The 20316-nt window shown below is 49.3% G+C and overlaps 1 protein-coding gene across 1 annotated transcript; it reads left to right on the top strand.

Moving 5' to 3' along the window:
- The first annotated feature begins 12196 nt into the window (after positions 1 to 12196).
- Positions 12197 to 17331, top strand: SPINK2 (serine peptidase inhibitor Kazal type 2). The gene is made up of 4 exons (XM_040599867.1): positions 12197 to 12272; positions 13347 to 13384; positions 13896 to 14008; positions 17161 to 17331. The coding sequence occupies exons 1-4, from the start codon at positions 12224 to 12226 to the stop codon at positions 17204 to 17206; spliced, it is 246 nt and encodes an 81-aa protein (XP_040455801.1). The 5' UTR covers positions 12197 to 12223; the 3' UTR covers positions 17207 to 17331.
- Positions 17332 to 20316: the final 2985 nt, after the last annotated feature.

Below are 20316 nucleotides of genomic sequence, written 5' to 3'. Positions count from 1 at the left end.
AAAGGGAAATCTGTCAGTTGCTGCCAGAAGAGCTGTGTTATCATAGCAATGTGTGTCTAACCATGTAGTTTAAGTCATATTTCAAGAAGGGAGGGTGTTCATTAGCTTTTGTTCCAATCTGTAGTTTTCTTGTCCCTGGAGCAACCTTACATCACACACCCATGCCAGAAACAAAAACAGAGGGCAAACGTTCCTTCCTTTTTCTTTCAGTGTAACTCCACTGGCATGTGGTCCCCAGGGTAAACCCCCAGTAAGATCTGGCTCTTCCCCCACCCCAAATGAGTCCTTAGCCTCCCTCAATTCTCTGTCTGTCTGACTGCCAAGTTAAAGAACAATTACCAGCAGAACGATCCCCAGATGAGCGCTGAACAGGAAACAGGGTCGATTAACAAAGGCAGAAAGATCTCCAAACCACAATCAGGGTCTTCTGCTCACTTGGAGCTCTGCCTGGCACCACTGGGGGCAGCCCCAACACATCCACACCACCCTGGTGCAAAAGGGACCTCTGCTTAGCAGGAGGGAGTAGAAGGGGGTAAGACAGTGGGAAGCTGATCCTTAATGCAGGCACAAAATGAGACACTCATCCGTAACAGTCTGGAAATCCACAGGTGGATCCACATACCCTGGGAACCATTACCTGGAGTATTTAAATCCAGACTGAGCCAGCACACACTCCGTAGGAAAATGCCACACCGGGAAGTCTCATGGTTCAGACCACTGCAGCCCTCCCAGGCCTTCCAATCTCTTTCTATACAGCCCTCACAAAGCACTATGGTGATTTTTCCTCTTTTGAAAACTGCGTTTCTCACCTATACCATATTACCTTGTGAGGAGAAAGCCCCTGAGGTCCCTGGACCACAACCAACCCTGGGGACAGGGCGCAAAGGCTCAGCCACAGTCAGGACTTTTACCCTCCAGGCAGACAGTCAAGGACAATTTAGCCCTTTATTACTGTAAGCCAATGGTCACATCTCTAGCAACAGAACAATCATGCCAAATACCATTTCCAGTTTGTGAGCCTTCCCAACAAATGAATCCTTTACCACCCCTAGCTGGGATCATTACACAGCCTTGTTCCCTCCTGCATTGTTTGCTCAGTAATACTGCTCTGTGTCTTCATTAACTAGCAGTCATTTGGAAAGAAAAAAACATAATTCATATTGCAGAAGTCATCGTCCCATGTACCCATTCACTCACCATTCCTAATTAAGTTCATGAAAGATTAATTCCTTAATGATTATGATTTGTAATGTTAATTAATTAGCTGTTTTTCCATTAAGCATTCAGAGGTTTACAGCATTACATCGATTCCTTAATTAGCCTGTGGCAAGTATTAAAAAAAAAGTAACCTGCTTCATTCTCTTTGTCCCTTAGGCAAATTATCTGCTGCTTAGTCTTCCAGTCCATCTCCTTTCCAACTCCATGCAGAATCCCTTTTCTCCACTGCAAATGTGCCTGCTGTACTCACTCATCTCTCTAAGAGGACAACATAACCAAGGAACAGGCACAGTCGACTCATGCCACTCTTTCCCTGGGGAGAAACTACTTTGATATGAACCCTGCCTCTCTTCATGCCCCCCAGGGTGGGCAGACCTGCAACTGAAAAGCTGCCTAGTGTCCTGCTACACCAGGACAGCCCTTTCCAACTTTTGGCTTGGCATGAGAAACCCCAGGATTACTGAGCTCTGCCCGATGGCAGCATCAAGGACAGTATCCACACTGCAATTCCAGTTAGCCTGCCAGGAACTCCCTGCATCTTCAGCTTCATCACAGTTTCCAAGGCAATTTCTTCAGCTCCTGGTGTTGATAGGGCTTTGGAGTATGCCCACAGGGGGTTTGCAAGCTCAGCCTCTCCTCTCTGCCCTGATGGCAGCAACTAGAAGCTCCACTAGTCATTAGGCTGAGGCTGTAATTTGGAGTGAAAATTTTAAATTTCTCCAAGACTTCTGGACAAGCTCTAATTCTCAGCAATGCTTTTGGTTGGGTGCATGCTCTAGATCTGGCACTGAATGAGCACAGAGCACAGGCATTCCCCTTTAGCCCTTGCTGCATTTTGGGAGATTCAAACCAATGCCTAAGCTGCTCTGAAGAGTGGTCCCAGGCCCAAATTCCCACTGCACTTTCTGCTCCATGTCTGGTCCCCGTCTGCCTGTGGAAGAAGACTGCTGATCTCTCCTAGAAACTGCAGAGGTGTCCATGTCAGGTATGGTCACCATGCAAATGGGGATGCAGAACACGGGAGAAGGGACTCATTCCCTACTTACTGCACTACACTCAGTTCCTGCAACAAATCAATCCCATAGCTGCAAGCCCTCCGCTTGAAGTCCAAAGCCACCTGTACTAAGTAGATCTCCTCCAATCCCCTCTGTGTGGTAAGCAAAGAAAAGAAACCCACCAGCACAGACTCAGTTGTCCAAATAATTTAAATGTACGTGTAAGAAAGGTGCAAGATCAACTTCTGTCTGCCTTCCCCCTCCCCTGTCTTCTCTGCAGGTTTTTCTACTGTGGTCGTTACCACGGGGTTAGCCCCTGCAAACAACAGGGTCTGTAAATGTAGGAAACCTGGGGTTTGCAGGTTCCCACATAACACCAACGTGCCCACAAGGTACCAGTCCTCAGTGGGGGACACCTGTCAGAAGCACAACAAACATGGAGGGAACAGAGCTCCCTCACTTAGGCCACCTGGCCAGCATATATTGTAGAGGGATAACAGCAGCAGTAGTCTTGCATTTGCCAAAACGCAGCCTACGGAGTATTTCCTAACTAATTACTATCCCATGCATGCACCTCTGATCAGAAACAGCAGTGAAAGCCAAAATTAAGTGGAAAAAACAATATTGCAAACCACACACATCCTTTCTGCTGGGGCTCAGTAAGTGTAAACCAGTTGCGACACACTAATCTCCATGCAGGCACTTCCATTACAGCAGTGCTTTTCTGTTTAAATATGAGGTGTTTGGATGATTTCTAGTAAAACCATCTTGCACTGAAGCAAACATGCCTTCGGACAGCCACATCAGCCTGATGAGATTGTTGGTGGCTAAAAAAAGTAGAAAGTTATCCCGTCAACATCATATGCATCTGCCAGGAAGACTCCACATCAGCTGGTGACAGGGACACATGAGGATTTGAGACAGAGACCACAACTGAGCCACGTCACCGGATCACCTCAGGTGACTTTTCAGTTTAGATGTTTCTGCCACTCTAAGTAAATCTTGTCCCTGTGCCTGGCTCCCAGCAGGAAAAGCTGAACAGCTCTTGAAGCATTTCTCTTCTGCTCTTCCTACTGTCATTACTGCTTGGTGACTCACTCCCAAGTATGCCTACAACCTGCTAAGCCATTGCTGCTGGAAAGCCCTGCCAAACACAACAGTGCAGCATAATCGGATTAAATACCACCTGTCTCCCTCCTCCCCTCCAGCACCAGCACAGGCAAGCCTGTGAGCAGAGGAGACCCCAGCCCTCCAAAATGGGGCTCTAAGTGAGACACAACAGGGAGCAGACAAATCCTGCACAAATTAGCAGGGGAAAGGGGAAGGGAGGCAGCCAGGAACAGTCCTTGCTACCTGCTACCAGTCCTTGTTCCTAGCTCCTGGAAGCCTGTGGGATTGCCAAGCAGGGATCTGAAAGGCTGGGTGAGGTCTCGCATGCTGCCAGCATCCTCAGCTCCCCATCCTGCACAGCCTTGCCACTCGCGCGGTGCTGACAGTTCGTGCTGGAGCACCCAGGCCAATGGAATGGGCTGTTTCACACTGAATTATAGATGCCTCCAGCACGGCAAGGAAAGGAAGCAGTTGTGCATTACTGATTCTGTGGGGATGAACACACTACATTAAAGTACAGTATTTTCCAGCTGACAGCATACGTGGTCCATTGAGCTCTTCATCCTAAAAAAAATGTTGCGAGCAGGCAACACAAAGTACGTGCTGCGAGCAAGGCTGCCACCACATGGTACAAAGACAAGCCTGTAGACTCCCTGAGCCAGAGCAGGGACCAGGGAAAAAACACCCTCACACCTCTAACCAGCACTGGCCTCATTAACCAGCTATGGCCAAATCCTGATGTTTCACCCGGATCAATTAATTTGGTCAGGAATTGTCCCTTTTGCACCCTTCCCTCACCTCCAAATCACTAAAATCTGTTGCAAAGAAACCACCAGAGTCTTGCAAAACTGGGATTCCTAAGACACAGGTGAGATCTGACTGTTCTCACTAGGGAAGATTTGAATCAAGTGAACCGGTTCAAAAGTCCCCACAGATCAGAAAAGTCTGAGCTTAGCAGAGCCTGAGAGAACTGACAGGCAAAAATATACCAAGCTCCTGCAGTTCCTAAACTCACATTGCTTGCAGGCGTAGAACTAATCCAAAAGCATGATACTTCAAATAATGGCTGGGGAGCCTTGGCCTCTCGTGTCGAACTACAGAGCAGTTCGGGTAACTGTGATTCTGCTCTACAATAACAAAACCATCTGCAAAAGACAGAAAATATTTTTTCTTCTTCCTTTTCAGCCACCTCAAAATATTCCCTAGAAGTATGGGGGAGATAGGAGTTCAAACCTAGAGGAAAAATAAGATTTTTCCATTACACATGAAAACTGCCTTTATTGTTAGAAAAAAGATCATGCAGGCAACAAAAACATTTCAAATACTGTTTCAAAAAAAACCCCTTTCCCTAGAACACGGGCCTACCAATATACACCCTGGATGCTGCCCCAAATGTAGAAGCAAGAAAAGGAAGAGAAACTACAACTCTGTAACAGAGGAGTATGGGGCGGGGCAGGGCAGGTCATAAGAGGGTAAGGGAGAAGCAAAGCTGAGATTTACCTTCCTCCAGCATCCTCAAGGCCAGACAGTGTTTGGGGGATTCCTGCCTTCTGTAGAGCAGCACCACTCAGAAAAGGTGCTTCCAACAAGCCCCAGGCTTTGTCACCTCCTCCTCGTTGTGTTGTTCTCCTCCCTTGATGGCTGGCAGGTTTCTCAGAGCGCACAGGCGCTGCAGCTGTGGCTGGCAGGGGTGCAGGCAGCAGGATGCACACATGCCTGCCGTGGGGTGGTACCCGGGCACTGGCCTTCGGAGGTGATTCACAGCTTTCGGCAGCGCTGAGCCTTCATGGGGATGGTGTCTGCCACCTTTGCAGCAAACCCCTCTCCATCTTCAAGCCGTCACTTAACTTCCTTGATTAATTCAGGTCTTTTTACTCTCCATTTTACCAGACAATCCATCAGGCAGACAGGCATCAAAGCCTGACTGACCCTGACCGTCATATACCAGCCAACTTTGAAATTCTAATGTGCAGTTCATCCTCACTCCTGGAGACTATAAAGTACCTTGGTTAGATTTTCCCAGGATACGAATCCCTTCGTTTATGGGGTCAGAGAGAGCTGCAGTGCACATTGCCACGAAATATGCTCAGGGCACAGCACTGCATTAACAGGGCACAGGGAAAATGGAGATGCTGACCCTACTGTCTGCCCTCCCTTCCACCTGCCCTCCCTCTGCCATGGTGATAACTACCAGCAAACCTTTCCCTGTGCCATGAATCAGATACAGTGCCCTTGTCCTACAAACCCAGCCCAAGGGCACTAGAAGCTGGACAGAAGCCCTTCTGGGATTGAGAAGGGGACCATCGGCTTTGCCTGCATTAGGCATTTCTCGAATGACCGCTCCATTCACAGAGCCTTTTCCTGCAGGGTGAAGAGACAGAAGAGGGTGCGAGCCTGCCTCTGAAAGCAGCTTTGGATGGACACTGCCCTGGCTGAAATCATCCACTTTGTGAGAAATAGGTAGACATTAAGGAAGATGCCTTTGACTTTTCAAAGTGTCTTCACATACAAAAAGGTAGTACTGGATCAATTAACTTTCAAGCACTGTGCTGATTCAGTAGCAGCTTTGCTCCCACCCCCATGGATGACCTCCACCTTTTCACAGCTGAAAAGAGTTTCTGCTGACCCACCAGCCTGGTGGTTGTTCTACAGCTGCAGCTGATCTGTGGGGCTTAGACTCAGCACCTAGGAAAAGTTGAGTAGTCTTCCAGGCAGATACCTTAACCCTGTCTCCTTTTAACAGCTTGAGCAGTCAGAAGAAACTTTTACAGCCTGTCTTAAAAGTTTCTGCTCTTTGAGAAAACTTTTGACATAAGAGATGCCACCAGGACCAGCCACCTCCCTCCAAAGTGGTTATGATCCCAGGGCAAATCACTAAGACCAAGTGCATTTCCCCCCAGCAGGATGGGTGGTCCTGCTCTGCCATTCATTATTTGAACCGGTGCACAGACAGACAGGGGAAGGCAAAGCCAGCCCCTGCAAATCTGTCCATGACCGATCAAGATGTGCTTAGTCAAGTTGAAAAAAACAGCAGAAAAAAACTTCTGGAGGAGAGAGGAAAGGAAAACCACATTGATTTCTGCCCATCAGGGCACCCCTTCGGAGCTTTTGGAGGCTCCAGGGATTATTAAAGCCCTTGTTCCAGACTGAGTATCACAGCAATCTGCATGCGTTTCTCTGCTGGGCAGAAGGTTGTTGCTTTGTGCTGCGATGGTGACTGGCGGCATGAACAGATCCTCCAGGAGCAGGTGGGTAACTCACAGCAGCCCTTTCCCCACTGTCCCACAGCACGTGCAGCGGTCTCATCCAGCAGCACTGCCCCAGAGGTCAGCAGCACTCCACAGGGCCATAGTATGCTGCAGAACATGCAGCCACCAGGAGATGCTCACCACCTTCTGGGGAGCAACCGCCATGTTACACGCAGATGGGAGGGAGCCAGGAATGGATGGTGGGCAGCTGGCCAGCCAGTAAATTAATTTCAAAGACAAGCAGGTGATAGATGGAGTTCATGTTGGAAACAGGAGAGGATAAATTGCCCATCTGTGACTGATACAGCAGAGAACAGCGCAGGATGGAGCAAAATGAATGGGCGCAGAGGGATCAGGGAATAGAGTGTATATATAATTGAACCCCTGAGGCCTGGATCCTGTCCTTTGGGCTACACGGGATTGCAAATGTAGGAGCACCGCTGAAGTGAATGATTCATTGGCTGTGTGTGACAGATAGGACCCCCAGAGCAATCTTTTATTGGTGTGGGGGTGGGAATGCCACTGACAAGATGGTGAGGGAATGTGATGAGATGAGGAGCTTCCTCCACATCTTGCTGTGAACCTTTGCACACAGCCTCTACGAAAACAGCTTGGAGGAGTCTACCACAATTAGAGGTGATGCCACAGCCCAATGCCTGGGACCTGGCCAGGGAGGCAGCTTGTCAGCTGGAACCGGTCCCCCCTGCCCAAACCCAGACTTACACCAAGAGCTTATTCGTTGGCTCGGTGCTGCTGACTTCTTCCCTACAGGAATCATTGTCAGGGAGACGAAAATCAGCTCTTTCCCCCTCTGTCCTTCTCTGTGCTGCTGCTGTGCCGTGTTCAAGTTGGCAGAAAGGGCCAATTAGCAAGTGTCAAACCATTTCTAGGGCATTCCCAGTCTCACCAGAAGCAGGGGGCCTTCAGTGCCTTAGGAATGAGGCTTTCGGCATTGCCATCTCATGTTGATGTGCTAAAAGGCAGCTTGGAAGCATTTTTTGATTGTTCTGTGCTATGTTCCTTCAAGGGTGTTGATTGCTTTCACCCCAGTAATTACTCAGGTGGAAAGACAAGTGCCAATACTTATGGCAAGAGACTGGCACGCATGGCACAAGCACAGCTGGGACGTGCCCAAGCACTGTGCCCTGCCAGACCGCCTGAAGCAGTGCAGGCAAGCCAGCTGCACCGCAGTGCTGCTTCAGTGGAGGTAAACATCCTCTGCCATATGACTGGGCATATGACTATGTGGATGTAAACATCCTCTGCCATATGACTGTGTCCTCTGCCACAAGAGGACATTAACTGCAGGTTATGTGTGATTGTAGCACCCTGCTCACCAGCCTCTGCTGTGAGCCAGACTGCTCCTGTGTCACCTTCCTGCCTGCAGCATCCTGCAGGAAACTGTTCAAGTGGGAATTTTCCTGCTATTAAGGCCACCTATGGTTTCTTGCTCTGCAACTTTATATTTTTCTTCCATTTTTAAATTTTTAGCATCCACCACAAGCTGTGGTGGAAGAGGATATTCCATGTCATACTGCTGAACCATCCACTTCAAGGCAGCAGGCAATCTAGCACCTTAGTCTCAATCCTCCTGGTACCTGGACCTCTCCCTGTATCTGTTTTAAGCAGATGAGGTGACACATCAGCTTTCTTTAGAGACTGTGAACTAATTCTATACTGAGAACTGATGTCTCCTGGCTTGTTTCCAACTCACCCTGCCACCTAAGCCCTATGTGGTGAATGTGTGAAGGATGAATCCATTCCACATTCAACCAAATTCTTTTTGCTGCACTTTGTTGATATCTGCCTTAATCACTGGCTACTTCTTTTAAGCCATACTTATTACTGACTGTATATAAAACCTATTCCTATTTTGCTTAGCCTGGTTGGGGGAGATAGGGAACAAACTTTCTCACCCTGGAGTAAGCTGGGGTCACTCATGCCATGACCTTGTGCCAGAGGTTGCCACTTCAATCCAACATGGCTAGGGTACCTGGAGATTTTTAGCAGTAGGTCTTCGCTCATCTAGCTGATTTGCACAGCTGATTTGGAATGAATTCATCATCAAGAAAAGCTTTTAGACAAAGAACGATAAATGCCATTATAGAATCATAGAATGGTTTGGGTTGGAAGAGGTCTTTAAAGGTCATCTAGTCCCAACCCCCCGGCAATGATCAGGGACACCTTCAACTAGATCAGGTTGTTCAAAGCCCCATCCAACCTGGCCTTGAACACTTCCAGGGATGGGGCATCCACAGCTTCCCTGGGCAACCTGTTTCAGTGTCTCACCACCCTCATCGTAAATAATTTCTTTCTAATATCTAACCTAGATCTACCCTCTTCTAGTTCAAACCCATTACCCCTTGTCCTATCACTACAGGCCCTAATAAAATGTCTGTCCCCATCCTTCTTATAAGCCCCCTTTAAGTATTGAAAGGCTGCAATAAGGTCCTTTCTCTTCTCCAGGCTGAACAACCCCAACTCTCTCAGCCTTTCTTCATAAGAGAGGTGCCCCAGCCCTCTGATCATCTTTGTGGCCCTCTTCTGGACCCGCTCCACAAGGATCATGTCTTTCCTGTACTAAGGACCTTGGAGCTGGACCCGACACTCCAGGGAGGTCTCACGGGAGCAGAGCAAAGGGTCAGAATCACCTCCCTCGACTTGTTGGTCACGCTTCTTTTGATGCAGCCCAGGACACAGCTGGCTTTCTGGGCTGCAGGCGCACATTGCTGGCTCATGTCCAGCTTTTCACCCACCAGCATCCCCAAGCCCTTCTCCTCAGGGCTGCTTTCAATTTATTCTCTGCCCAGCCTGTATTGATACTGTGTTGTCTTGGGTCACAGCCTTGCTGGTATCTAACTGCTGGACAGCAGAAGAGTATGAAGTACACGTAAACTCACTAAAGGAACTTTTTTCTTTCAGGGAGTCATATACATTTACATAGAAAAGTGACTGAAGTCCAAATAAATTCTAGCTGCCAAGCGCAGAGGGTTATTCCACTAAGCATAAGACAGCAACAGACCTTATCTGTAGGGATGTAACTCCCAATTATGTATTCCTTCCTGCGGCCTATATGCAGGGATCATTATTTTCTTCCATGTTTATTAATCAGCTACCTGATGTTAACAAGAAGATAACTTCTAGGAGATATGCAAATAATTCTGCAATTTTCTTTTCCAGTGACTCAGCATTCATATAAGAAATGTGTTAACAGGATACAAAGGCTGTTAAGAAGCCCTCTGTGTAATTATCCTCTTCCCTGCCTCCAGTTCTGAACAATTTATGGAAGAAAAAAGGCATTTTCTAACAGATATTCCATCTTGCCAGAAGAAAATTTGTGTAAGTTATCTTTTCTTTCTCATTTTAAAATCTCATTTCTTTCATTTTCCCTTCTCTAAAGACCTGTCTCTCAAACTTTATTCAGATTAGGCAAAGTTAAATGCTCTCAATGGAAATAATTTAAATGAAATTAAATGCCTTGAGTACTGAGGAGGCTGGACTGGCACCAACTTAAAATACAAGTGCCACACTGAGAGTTAACAGAGCACCTGCAGGTTACTTTTCCACATTTTCCCTGCGATATCGAGAGGAAGCATCCAGGACAGAACACATGGCTGCGAATGAGTTCATGATACTGTCAGAGAGAGACAACTGAAGCCACGTTTAACCAAAACGCTCTGGTTCACCCCATTTATCTGGGATCAAGAGCCTCAAATTGATGAGCACATAGTTAACTCATTGGAAAATACATTAGCGTGGAGAACGTTTTTTGGGGGGTAGCTATTCTCTTAGGTGACATGATGACAGTACATATCCATCTTGTGTTTGCTGTGCTGGAGTTGTTCAGGAGAAAGCTTGGCCGGGCTACCAACAGCTGGGGCACTGAGCTCTTACAAGAGCTTTACACTGTTTAGTGACGTGAACTTAAGAAATGAGCAACTTAAGAGGTAATTCCTACCCTTGGTTTTGCTTTCTTCACCTTCAGCTGGCAGCTTTTCCTTTGAAAAATGACACGTTCGAGAAGTAAGGGAACCCACCACAACCTAACTCTCCAGTATTTAACCCTCTGATGCTCCTTCTCCCAAGGAAAGTGCTCTGGGACCTAAAGGTCCCCCAAGGATGGCAAATACGGCAACCACCACACCGATAACGAGGTGGCAGAAAGATGCCCTCTTCGGGCAAAAACTTGGGCAAAGCTAGGGCAGGAGAGCAAGCAGAGACAACGACCCCCCTACATGCTTCGCCAGCCTCGAAACATTCTGATTAGGCATCTTGCTTAAAATATCCAAGCCAGAGGCTTTTGCTCGGAACACCGCTTGTGATGGGTGGTAATGCCAAAGGTGTGCTCTGAACGGAAATCTAACATTGCAATCAGTTGGCAGAGGTTACCTGGAGGAATAAGAACATATTCAGCAGGTAATAAAATCATCTCCCTGGGATGCCATGCGGGCAGGACACGCTATCGGAAACACCCAGGAGAAGAAAAGCCGTGCTTGGAAGGACTCGGCAGCTGACACGCAGACAAGAAGGATGTTTGTGATGCCTACGTATGTACCTATATGGTACATCAGAACACTTGGTGGGTCTCAACCCCAGCTTTTTACACAGGCACAGCCCATCCCACAAGGAACCCATACCCTAGATTTTAGGAACTGCATAAAAGCAATTCCGGTGCCAGCCTCTGTGTAAAGCTAACCTCTGGGCTCTGCAAAGCTAACCACTCCTACCAGCAACTAACAAGTGAGATACTCCTTGGACAGCAGGGCTGCCGAGACACCCAGCCATGCTGGCAGGGCAGCGTGCCGAGGTTTTCCAGCCCCCGTTGGCCTGGATTCCCATGACTTCGGATGCGAGCGGTTCAGCTTTATCGTTGGGGCTGTATCCGTTTTCTCTCCCTCTCCACTCATAGCTCCACACGGGCCACCTCATCCCTTTATGATGGGACAGGGGCTATGATTTTAACAGCCACATGGCACTGCACACATTTCCAGCTTCCCCACGCAGCCAAGACACTGCAATCAAAGCACAACTCCAATGAGGCCAAGTCCAGCCGGGAAGCCGGGAATGCTGGTGTTACAGCCCACCACTGGTTCCGCTGCCCTCCTGCCCAGCCCGGAGGGGAGCGCGGGTGCAGAGCTGGTAGGGCTTCGGCGCTTGAGGAGCCGCTGGCGACTGGGTATTTTGAGGGTCCCCCCGTGGAAGCGGCATGGACAAGACACCCCGTGGGGACCTGCTGCTAGGGTAGGCACGGACTCGCTGGCCCAGGACAGCACCAGGGCACCGTATCCCCACATCCCCCAGCAGCACAGGGGAGGGTCCCTGCCCTCGCTGCACCCGCGGAGGTGCTGCCCGACCCCCGCGGGTGCTGCCCGCCCCCCGAGCCCGCGGGTGAAGCGGGGACACGTCCCTCCCCACGGGTGCCACCGCTCCCCGCGGCGGGTCCTGCCTCCCTCCCTCTCCCGTATGGCGCGGGGCCGTCCCGCTCCCGTAGGTGCCGCGCGGGTCCTCAGCCCTCGGGTCCCCCCCGTGGCACCCCGGCCGGCCCCGGCGCTCCCGCCCGCCCCCGCCCCCGTCCGCGCCGCGCCCCGCGCCCCCCGCGGCCGTTGCGCCCCACGCCCCGCCCCGCCCGCTGCCGTTAGTCTGTCCGCGGACATGGCGCTGTCGGTGACTGTGCTGGTGCTGCTGCCCGTCCTCCTCGCCGGTACCGGGCGCACGGCGCCGAGGCAGTGGCGGTCGGGGAAGGGGAACCGGTGCCGGGGAAGCGGGCCCGTACTGTGCCCCGGCCGGTCCGGTCTCGGGGAGGGGAAACATGAGCCGGTACCGGGCACCGGCCGGCTTGCGGGTGGGGGATCGAAGCCGGCAGCGGGCGTCAGCCGTCCGGGGGCAGGGTGGAGAACCGGCACAAAACGGGGCCGGACAGCGGCTGGCCGGGGGGAGCCAGGAGCGGACAGCGGCTGGGGCCAGGGGGGGCCGGGAGCGGACAGCAGCTGGTCGGGGCCGGGGGGGGCCGGTAACGGGCGCCGGCTGGTGCCGGCGGGGAGCCGGGAGCGAACAGAGGCTGCTCGGGGGAGGGGGGGGGCGTTAACGGGCGCTAGCTGGTGCCGGCGGGGGCCGTTAACGGGCGCTGGCTGGTGCCGGGGGGGGGCCGTTAACGGGCGCTGGCTGGTGCCGGGGGGGGGGGACGGGGGCGGACAGAGGCCCCTCGGGGCGGGGTCCGTTAACGGGCGCTGGCTGGTGCCGGAGGGGGCCGTTAACGGGCGCTGACTGGTGCCGGCGGGGGCCGTTAACGGGCACCGGCACGTGTCGGGGGTCCGTTAACGGGCGCTGGCTGGTGCCGGGGGCGGACAGCGGCTGGGGCCGGGGGGAGCCGGGAGCGGACAGCGGCTGGTCGGGGCCGGGGGGGGGCCGGTAACGGGCGCCGGCTGGTGCCAGGGGAACCGGGAGCGAACAGAGGCTGCTCGGGGGGGGGGGCCGTTAACGGGCGCTGGCTGGTGCCGGCGGGGGCCGTTAACGGGCGCTGGCTGGTGCCGGGGGGGGACGGGGGCGGACAGAGGCCGCTCGGGGCGGGGGGTGGTAACTGGCACTGGCTGGTGTCAGGGGGGCCGTTAACGGGCGCTGGCTGGTGCCGGGGGCGGACAGCGGCTGGGGCCGGGGAGGGCCGGGAGCAGACAGAGGCTGGACGGGGGGGGGCGGTAACGGGCGCCGGCTTGTGCGGGGGGAGGTCGGGGGGATCCGGGCGGCACGCGGCGCCGTTAACGCCAGTTACTCTCCACAGGGCTCCTCTCGACTCCCGGCGCCGTTGCCAGCTTCCCGGTGAGTGCCACCCCCGCGTCGTCCCCGGGAAGGACGGTCCCAGCTGCCCTCCCGCCGCCGGGCGGCCCCTTCCCCAGAGCCCCGGGCTCGGCGCCGGGCGGGAGATCCTGGCCTTGGCTCCGGACCCCGGGGCTGCGCGGGGGCTCCCCCGCACCCGGGGGACCCCGGGAGCCCGGCACCCCCGGTGATCCCGTCTCTTACCAGCTCCATCTGCCGTTCCCTTCACGGGGACTCGCTGGCCCCGTGTCCCGCTAACGTTACGACGTCTGGAGGAGCGGTGCCTTGTCGCACACGTGTGTCCTGACACCGCAGCCAAGCCGCGAGCGATAAATGCCCATAAAAGCATGAAAGATAAGGTGGCAGCTCACGATGCTGTGGCAACTCCTCTTGAGCGCTGCCCTTCGTTCATGAGCGTGCCAGCGTTATTCAGGAGCCCCCAGAGCAGAAAGCTGGTCAGGGACCCCTGTCAAATGGTGTTTTCTTAGATTTCTTATGTACCTGTCTTCCCTAGCCCGCCTGCTACAAGTATGGTGGTATGCCTGGATGCCCAAAGGACTACAATCCAGTTTGTGGGACCGATGGAAAGACCTACTCGAATGAGTGTGTGCTCTGCTTTTCGAACAGGTAGTGGCTCGACGGGCATCCCAACCTTCCCTTCCCTATTTGCAAGCAAAATATTCCCTCTGACACCCCAGTTAATGGATCCATTAACACAGGCCAGAATAAGAAAAGTGTCAAAGGTGTCAAAGAGCATTTAAGGAAATAATATTTCCAAGTGTTGAAGTGTGTCAAAGGATGCTTGATGGTATGCAGATCTGCAGAATTTGGTGACGTTTTCACCACAGTACAGCACAAACTACCTTAGCAAATGACAAACTGCAAAGAGAACTGGTAAACTTACAGTTGGGGGCAGGGGAGGGGAAAACAGGGAATCAAAGGGCACACACAGTACAGTCTGTGGAAAGGCGAGAAAAGAGGTGCTGGCATATTACATATTAGGAGCCTATCCATCTTTGTTGCCTAGAATGATGTTAGAGTAAGTTATTAAGCAATTGACCTGTAGACAGCCAGAGGTAAAAAAGAGAGTAAGTAAAGCTAATACAGATTTGTCAGAGATAATCTGATCACATCTGTGAGATTTAGGTTTTTGGCAAGATAACTGGCCTAGCAGAGTAGGAGGAAACAGTAGTGTTGCTCCATGACATTAATAAGGCATTTTACATAGCTCCACTTGACATTCACATAAACAGACAAAGCAGACAAGTAATGATTCAGCTGAAATTTTTAAAGGATGAAATCACAGCCGTTTGAAATGGTGTGGTTTAAAAGCAGTAATCAGCATTTTACAGTCAAATGGTAAAGTGAATTTTCCTTTAGGTGTAGTATATAACTCATTATTTTTGTAGTGAATTTGGTATTGGCACAAGACAATACAATTTGTAAAATAGCATAAGATACAATGATCTGTGCAGGGCAGTGTCAAAATTCCCAGGGATCTGGAAAAATGGGCTGAAATCAGTACAATAAAAGTCAAAGAGAGGTGCTAAGTGTCGCACAGAGAGAGTGAAAATCCATGTCATAGAGATACAGGCAGGAGAGTGGCTCACGACCTAAACAGTGTATTTGATCCTTTCTCAGAGCAGAATGACAGTTTTTGAGATCCAGCCTTACATTTCTAGGATGTTTTTTTTTCAACATGATCCCGCAGTTCCAGATGGGTGCATGGCAGATTCCCGAATACAGCACTGCACACAGCACAAAGGGCTCTCTAGCCAAACCTGCTGTTCGCTTCCACTCAATTCCTTAAGTGATTTGTGATGGGGCTTACATCTTATTAATATAAGATGTAATAATGTACATGTTTTGTGTGATAGGATTTAATCCAGTTACACACACAAGATAGATTTTTATCTTAACCATCTTTTTTTGCTGTCTTTTACATGCTCAGAAACATATTTTGGTCTGAAGGGACACCAGGTGGTCAGATCCTATCCTGATTATTTTAATAATTCAGTAGTTGGTGTACTCAGTGGCTTTCCAGTTCAGTCTGGAGTTGTTGTTCTGAAGTGTTTAATGTGGCACAAACACAACACGGTTAAAACACTTTGTCTTATTGGAAGAATTTCAGCTTTGATAAACAGTTCACAGCCATAAGCAATGGTCATTTCACTTCGAGGAGTCCAAGGTACAGTCTGTCACACCCCTTAGGAGGGGAGAACAAAGAGATCTTTCTGCCCTGCTTAACAAGCTGCATGACCAGTAGTTGCTGAGATAAATAGTGTAATGTGGTGATGTAGAAACAGATATATAGGCATAGCCCATAGCAAATTACAAAACAATTACGTCTAAATTAACTTAGGTGATTCTCAACAGCCAACTTCCAGGTCACTTCCAGCCTGTGTTTAAGCCCATTAAAGGACTTTTTAGAGGGAGTTGTTTTTCCCTCAATGGCCAAGACAGTACTGTCCATGGGTTCTTTTAGCCATGCAAGATGATGCAGGCACCTGGAAGGCCCCACCTGCATCAACAGTACTGCAGGAGAGGTGGCTGTGGCTGATCCATGATAACATGAGACGCCTGGAGCAAAAGTGCAGCACAAACTCTGCCCATCCTGGTTCCGCAGTGCAGGCTGTTAACTGTAAGAGCAAAGTCACTGTAAGACCAAAGTTGGTCTTCTTCCCTCCCTTTTTTTTTTTCTTTTCTTTTTTTTTTTTTTTTTATGAGATCTAATCCATTCTTAAGTGGGTGCTCAAATGTACATCCCGGGTCTCCTCCATACGTAGTGCCCAGTAGCATTGACAACAGCTGATCTTAATTTAGACCTAGTCTGGCTGTACCACAAGCTCCTTGGAAACAGATGTAGCAGCCTGAGCTGCCTCTGCAGGGTTTAGCCTAAGGGCTGTCCTTCAGCCGGAACTTTTCCTTACATCTTTATATGTGTTTTACATTCCCTGGGCTTGGGTTTTCCTTTCATATTCCTAATCTGCTCCACTACTTCTGGTTAAAAGATCCTTGATACAACTATTAGTAGAGATTATCCCTGCTTTTGGGTGGGTAGTCATAAGCCTCTTGAACTTCATGAGGGATAAACCAGCTTGATTCTATTAACACAGGGAAGCAAACTGAAGATCTAGGGCAGTTTGCATTCTATCACTTTCTTTTTGTGTCTGCACTTGTTTGGTAAACTGAGATTTGTAAATGGAGTGCCCCAAAGTACTATGTATGGGACTTCCAAAGGAAAAAAATATCTGATGTTCCCCAGCAAAGGGACACTTGGCTAAAATTTCCTTAAGGAAGATTCCAATGTTCACATTCAAATTTTAGTGAAGCTCGAGATACAGAAATGCATCAGGATGCACACCCTTCCCACTGAATTCATGTGAAAGGGAGAAATGTGTCAGCATTAGAACTGGCTCCCACGTCAGGGACTGTGAAGTTTGACTCGCATTAGTGCTTTGTGATGGACACGTTAGTCCTCATGGCAAGACCTGTCATGTGGTTTGATACTTCTCGGATTTGCAGATGGCTTTAAACCAGGTTTTTATAGGTAGCAAAGCCTGAAGTGAAGCTGTCTCTGTTAAGTTACCAGAGTGTGATTCATAAATCTTTGCATAACAGTTACTTCATGGTGATGTTTGCCATAAGTGATGCAATTAAATGCATCGCTGCATTTAATTGAACACACAGAAAGACATGGGAGAGTTGGCTTTATAAAATGTTTCTGTTAAATTCAAGTGTAGTGCTTCTCTTCTAAATTATTTTTCTTCTGCTTGCAGTGAAAATAACAAGAATGTCCAAATTTTCAAGACGGGAAGATGCTGATATGGCAGACGGCCACTTTTCAAGAAAATGAGAGAGGGACACAGGCAGTCCAAATGGAAACAATGCCTTAAATGTACCTTCTGTTTAGCCTGTCTTAATGAATAAACTTGCCGGTTTAAACAAAATAGTGTTACTGTGATAAACCCGAAGTTTATAAACATAGCCATTGTACACTTACCATCGAACCCTGATTTATTTTCTCACGTAAGACAGATCATAGGGTAAGAAAGAGATGCCCTGACTGTATGCCACTAGGTCAGTTGTTTGGGGAAGGAAATGAATGTGTACCCAGCACCATTCCCACAGCACCACCTGGCAGCAAGGGGCCCCAGCACCTCCACTGCCGGCAGCACTGGCTGCAGTAGCTGCTCATTGTTTCTGGGAGGATCTGAGCCCACAAGTGCCACTGGAGGGATTTTCTGTGGCAGCTACCACACTGGTGATGGCAGCCAGACATGTACCAAGCCTCTGCCCCACTGCAGGTCCTGCTGGTGGAGGGCAACAAACTGGGCACTCTCTGCTCCTACCCCAAGGAAGGGCAGTTTTGGAGTGCTGGAGGCATGGGCAAGGGTACTCACTGCCCCTGAGGCCCCCAGCCCTCTGGGCTCTGTTCCCTGGGGCACAGGTGTCACCACCCTGGGCTGACACCTAAGAACCACTTTCCATGGTAAACATCAAAGCAAAGTCAGAAAACTCAAGACTGATGTAAAAGGGTGCGCTCCGGAGTGGGTCTGGCAGACCTTCCCGCAGTGAGAGTGTGAGAGCACCGAGGTTCAGTCTGTTCTGCTGAACACCTCTGTTCTCGGCGTGTTGCTTGAGATGAATTGTATTTTGTTTGTCTTACGGTGCCTTGGTAATACGCGGATGACTTCTACCTTTGATCCAAGCCAAGTGGCACCTGCTTTAGCCCTGGCCCCAGACAATGGCTTCGTCAGGCTTTGCTGGGCAGCAGAAGCGCAGGCAGAGACACACGGCACACCACGCCTGACAAACGTTCACAGGTCAGTGGCTTTGGTTTTGAAAAACAACAATGCTTTTGTCTTACAGTTCCTTTAAAGGGTCAAAGCTATGCTGATCTTCCAGCACATGGGCAAAACCCTGCTTTCATTTCCTTCATGCAAAGACTAATCGTTGATGGATGTCGTATGTGGCACAACTGGAGGAGGGCTGGAAGCTTAGGATAAAGCAGTGATGTGGAGACATGAATATGTGGCTGGAAAAGAAAGATGACCAGTGCCTCCCAACAAAATATCAGTTGTGGATGGAAAATTAATATCTCTTGGTGGCAAATCCATTTGAGAAAGTTCCTGTGTGCTCCCAGCTGTGTTTCCACATCCACATCTGGAAATTTTCACTTTTTCAGATTGTACCAAATGCCAAAGCAGTTGTGTGCTATGATGTGAATTAACAAGTGGATGGAAACAATAAGCTGGTTTGGTTGTTGTTTTTTTTTTTTCTATTTTGATAACTAACTGTGCTTATAGGGAACTTAACAACTCCGGTCTTGTTAACTGTAAAAATGTTTCCACTGTATTTGACGGAAGCGTGCATAACATTCCATTGTTTTTGCAAAACTCAGAAAAAATATATTTTGTGAACACCACTAAATGAAACAAGTCAAAATAAAAAACAACATGTAGACTGACAATTATAAACACCCTAGAGCAGAGCTCCCAGCATATGAATGCTTAAGTACCTTAGAGCTGATTTTAGATCTTCCAAACCCTTGTTGTACTCCAGTTTGGTGTTTATGAACCTTCATAGATCAAAAAATTGATGTCTCAGAATTTCAGTATGGTAGACTTAATTTTTGTTTTAAAACAGTTTTGTAGTGCGTGTAGGACAGTGATAGAAAGGCTTAATCATATTATAGTCCTCACTCAGAAAAAATCCATTTCAAACTCAGGAAAAAAACCCCTGTAAGTACTCCAGTTGGGTGTTTATGAAGCTTTATAGCTCAAAAAGATGGTGAATTTCATAATGATGGGCTTCATTTTCCTTTGATGTTAAAAACGTACATTACATTTAGGACAATGCTGGTCTTATTCATGTGAAGAGTAGGACTCACGCTTCTGGAGTAAGACTCTAAGGCTTCCCATGAATCCTTAAGACAAAGCCTTCAAGTACAAAGAGCCCTCACCTTTCGTTTCATACGATTGCCTCCAGTGGTGCTCTTAGAGGTCCATTTTACTTGCAGGTGAGGTAGGAAGGCATCTGAGTGACAGAGTGCTAGGGCAGCAAAAGTAGCAAAGAGGGAAAGACAGCCTGTGGGTCTTGCATCAGTGGCTGCAGTGGCTTGACACTGCTGATTTGCATATGCTCTGATTGCCCAAAATCTGGATAACAATCCAGTTGTTACCAAGATTGTCACCCAGCTGCCTCTTTGGCTGCAGCAATGGTTTCACTGCTGGCGACTCTAGCCTCTGCTGCTCAGGGAAGTCACCCAGAAAGGAGAGTTTTGAAGCCAGACTATGCTCCCGTCCTTCCTATTTCTGGAGTCACTGAATTCCGAAGGTGTGTTATTTGGAGGGGAAGGTGATCAGACAGGGTCAGAGCGTGATGAAGTACCCAGGCGCTGAGGCTGCAGCCACACTGCACTGGGTCTAGCAACCCTCTCAGTCTCGGCACCCAGAGCTACTTGGAGCTGGCATCAACTTTTCCACTAAATCAAGGCAGAAGTATTTCTTTCCTTTTGAGATTACTTTTCTTTTAAACTTTTTACATTGCTCTTCTTATTATAATAAATAAATGGAATCATGGAAAGCAAGAGTTCCCCAGAATCTCCTGATCTTTGCAAACTTCTTTTAATTTGACTTTTATTTTCATGTATCTTACTGTTATTTGCCCTCCCCAGGCAAACTGTTTTTTGGATGGAACAGTTCTGAAAGTTTGTCGCAACTGCTGTAGCTATGTTGCCCAACTTTCCTTTTGCTCTCTTTTGTTGCATTTTCAATTGTGTTCTTTCTGTTCTTCAAACTGTTTAAACATACAATTCCAGCTGGAGCAAAGTGTATTTCTCTTTAACAGAGGGACTGGTGTATAGCATTGAGTCATGCTGTACCTGGCTCTGGCAGGAATTGATAAAATCCCAGCCTCCCTGAAAATAAAAA

The sequence above is a fragment of the Falco naumanni genome, chromosome 1, assembly GCF_017639655.2.
Source record: "Falco naumanni isolate bFalNau1 chromosome 1, bFalNau1.pat, whole genome shotgun sequence".
Classification (NCBI taxonomy): domain Eukaryota; kingdom Metazoa; phylum Chordata; class Aves; order Falconiformes; family Falconidae; genus Falco; species Falco naumanni.
This window is presented reverse-complemented; position numbering and strand designations above follow the sequence as displayed.

Bases quoted from the DNA above. Each gene is read 5' to 3' on its own strand.
- SPINK2 (XM_040599867.1), top strand. From the start codon at position 12,224: ATGGCGCTGTCGGTGACTGTGCTGGTGCTGCTGCCCGTCCTCCTCGCC. The intron at 12,273-13,346 runs GTACCGGGCGCA...TACTCTCCACAG, and splicing joins GCTGCCCGTCCTCCTCGCCG to GGCTCCTCTCGACTCCCGGC. The intron at 14,009-17,160 runs GTAGTGGCTCGA...TTCTGCTTGCAG, and splicing joins GTGCTCTGCTTTTCGAACAG to TGAAAATAACAAGAATGTCC.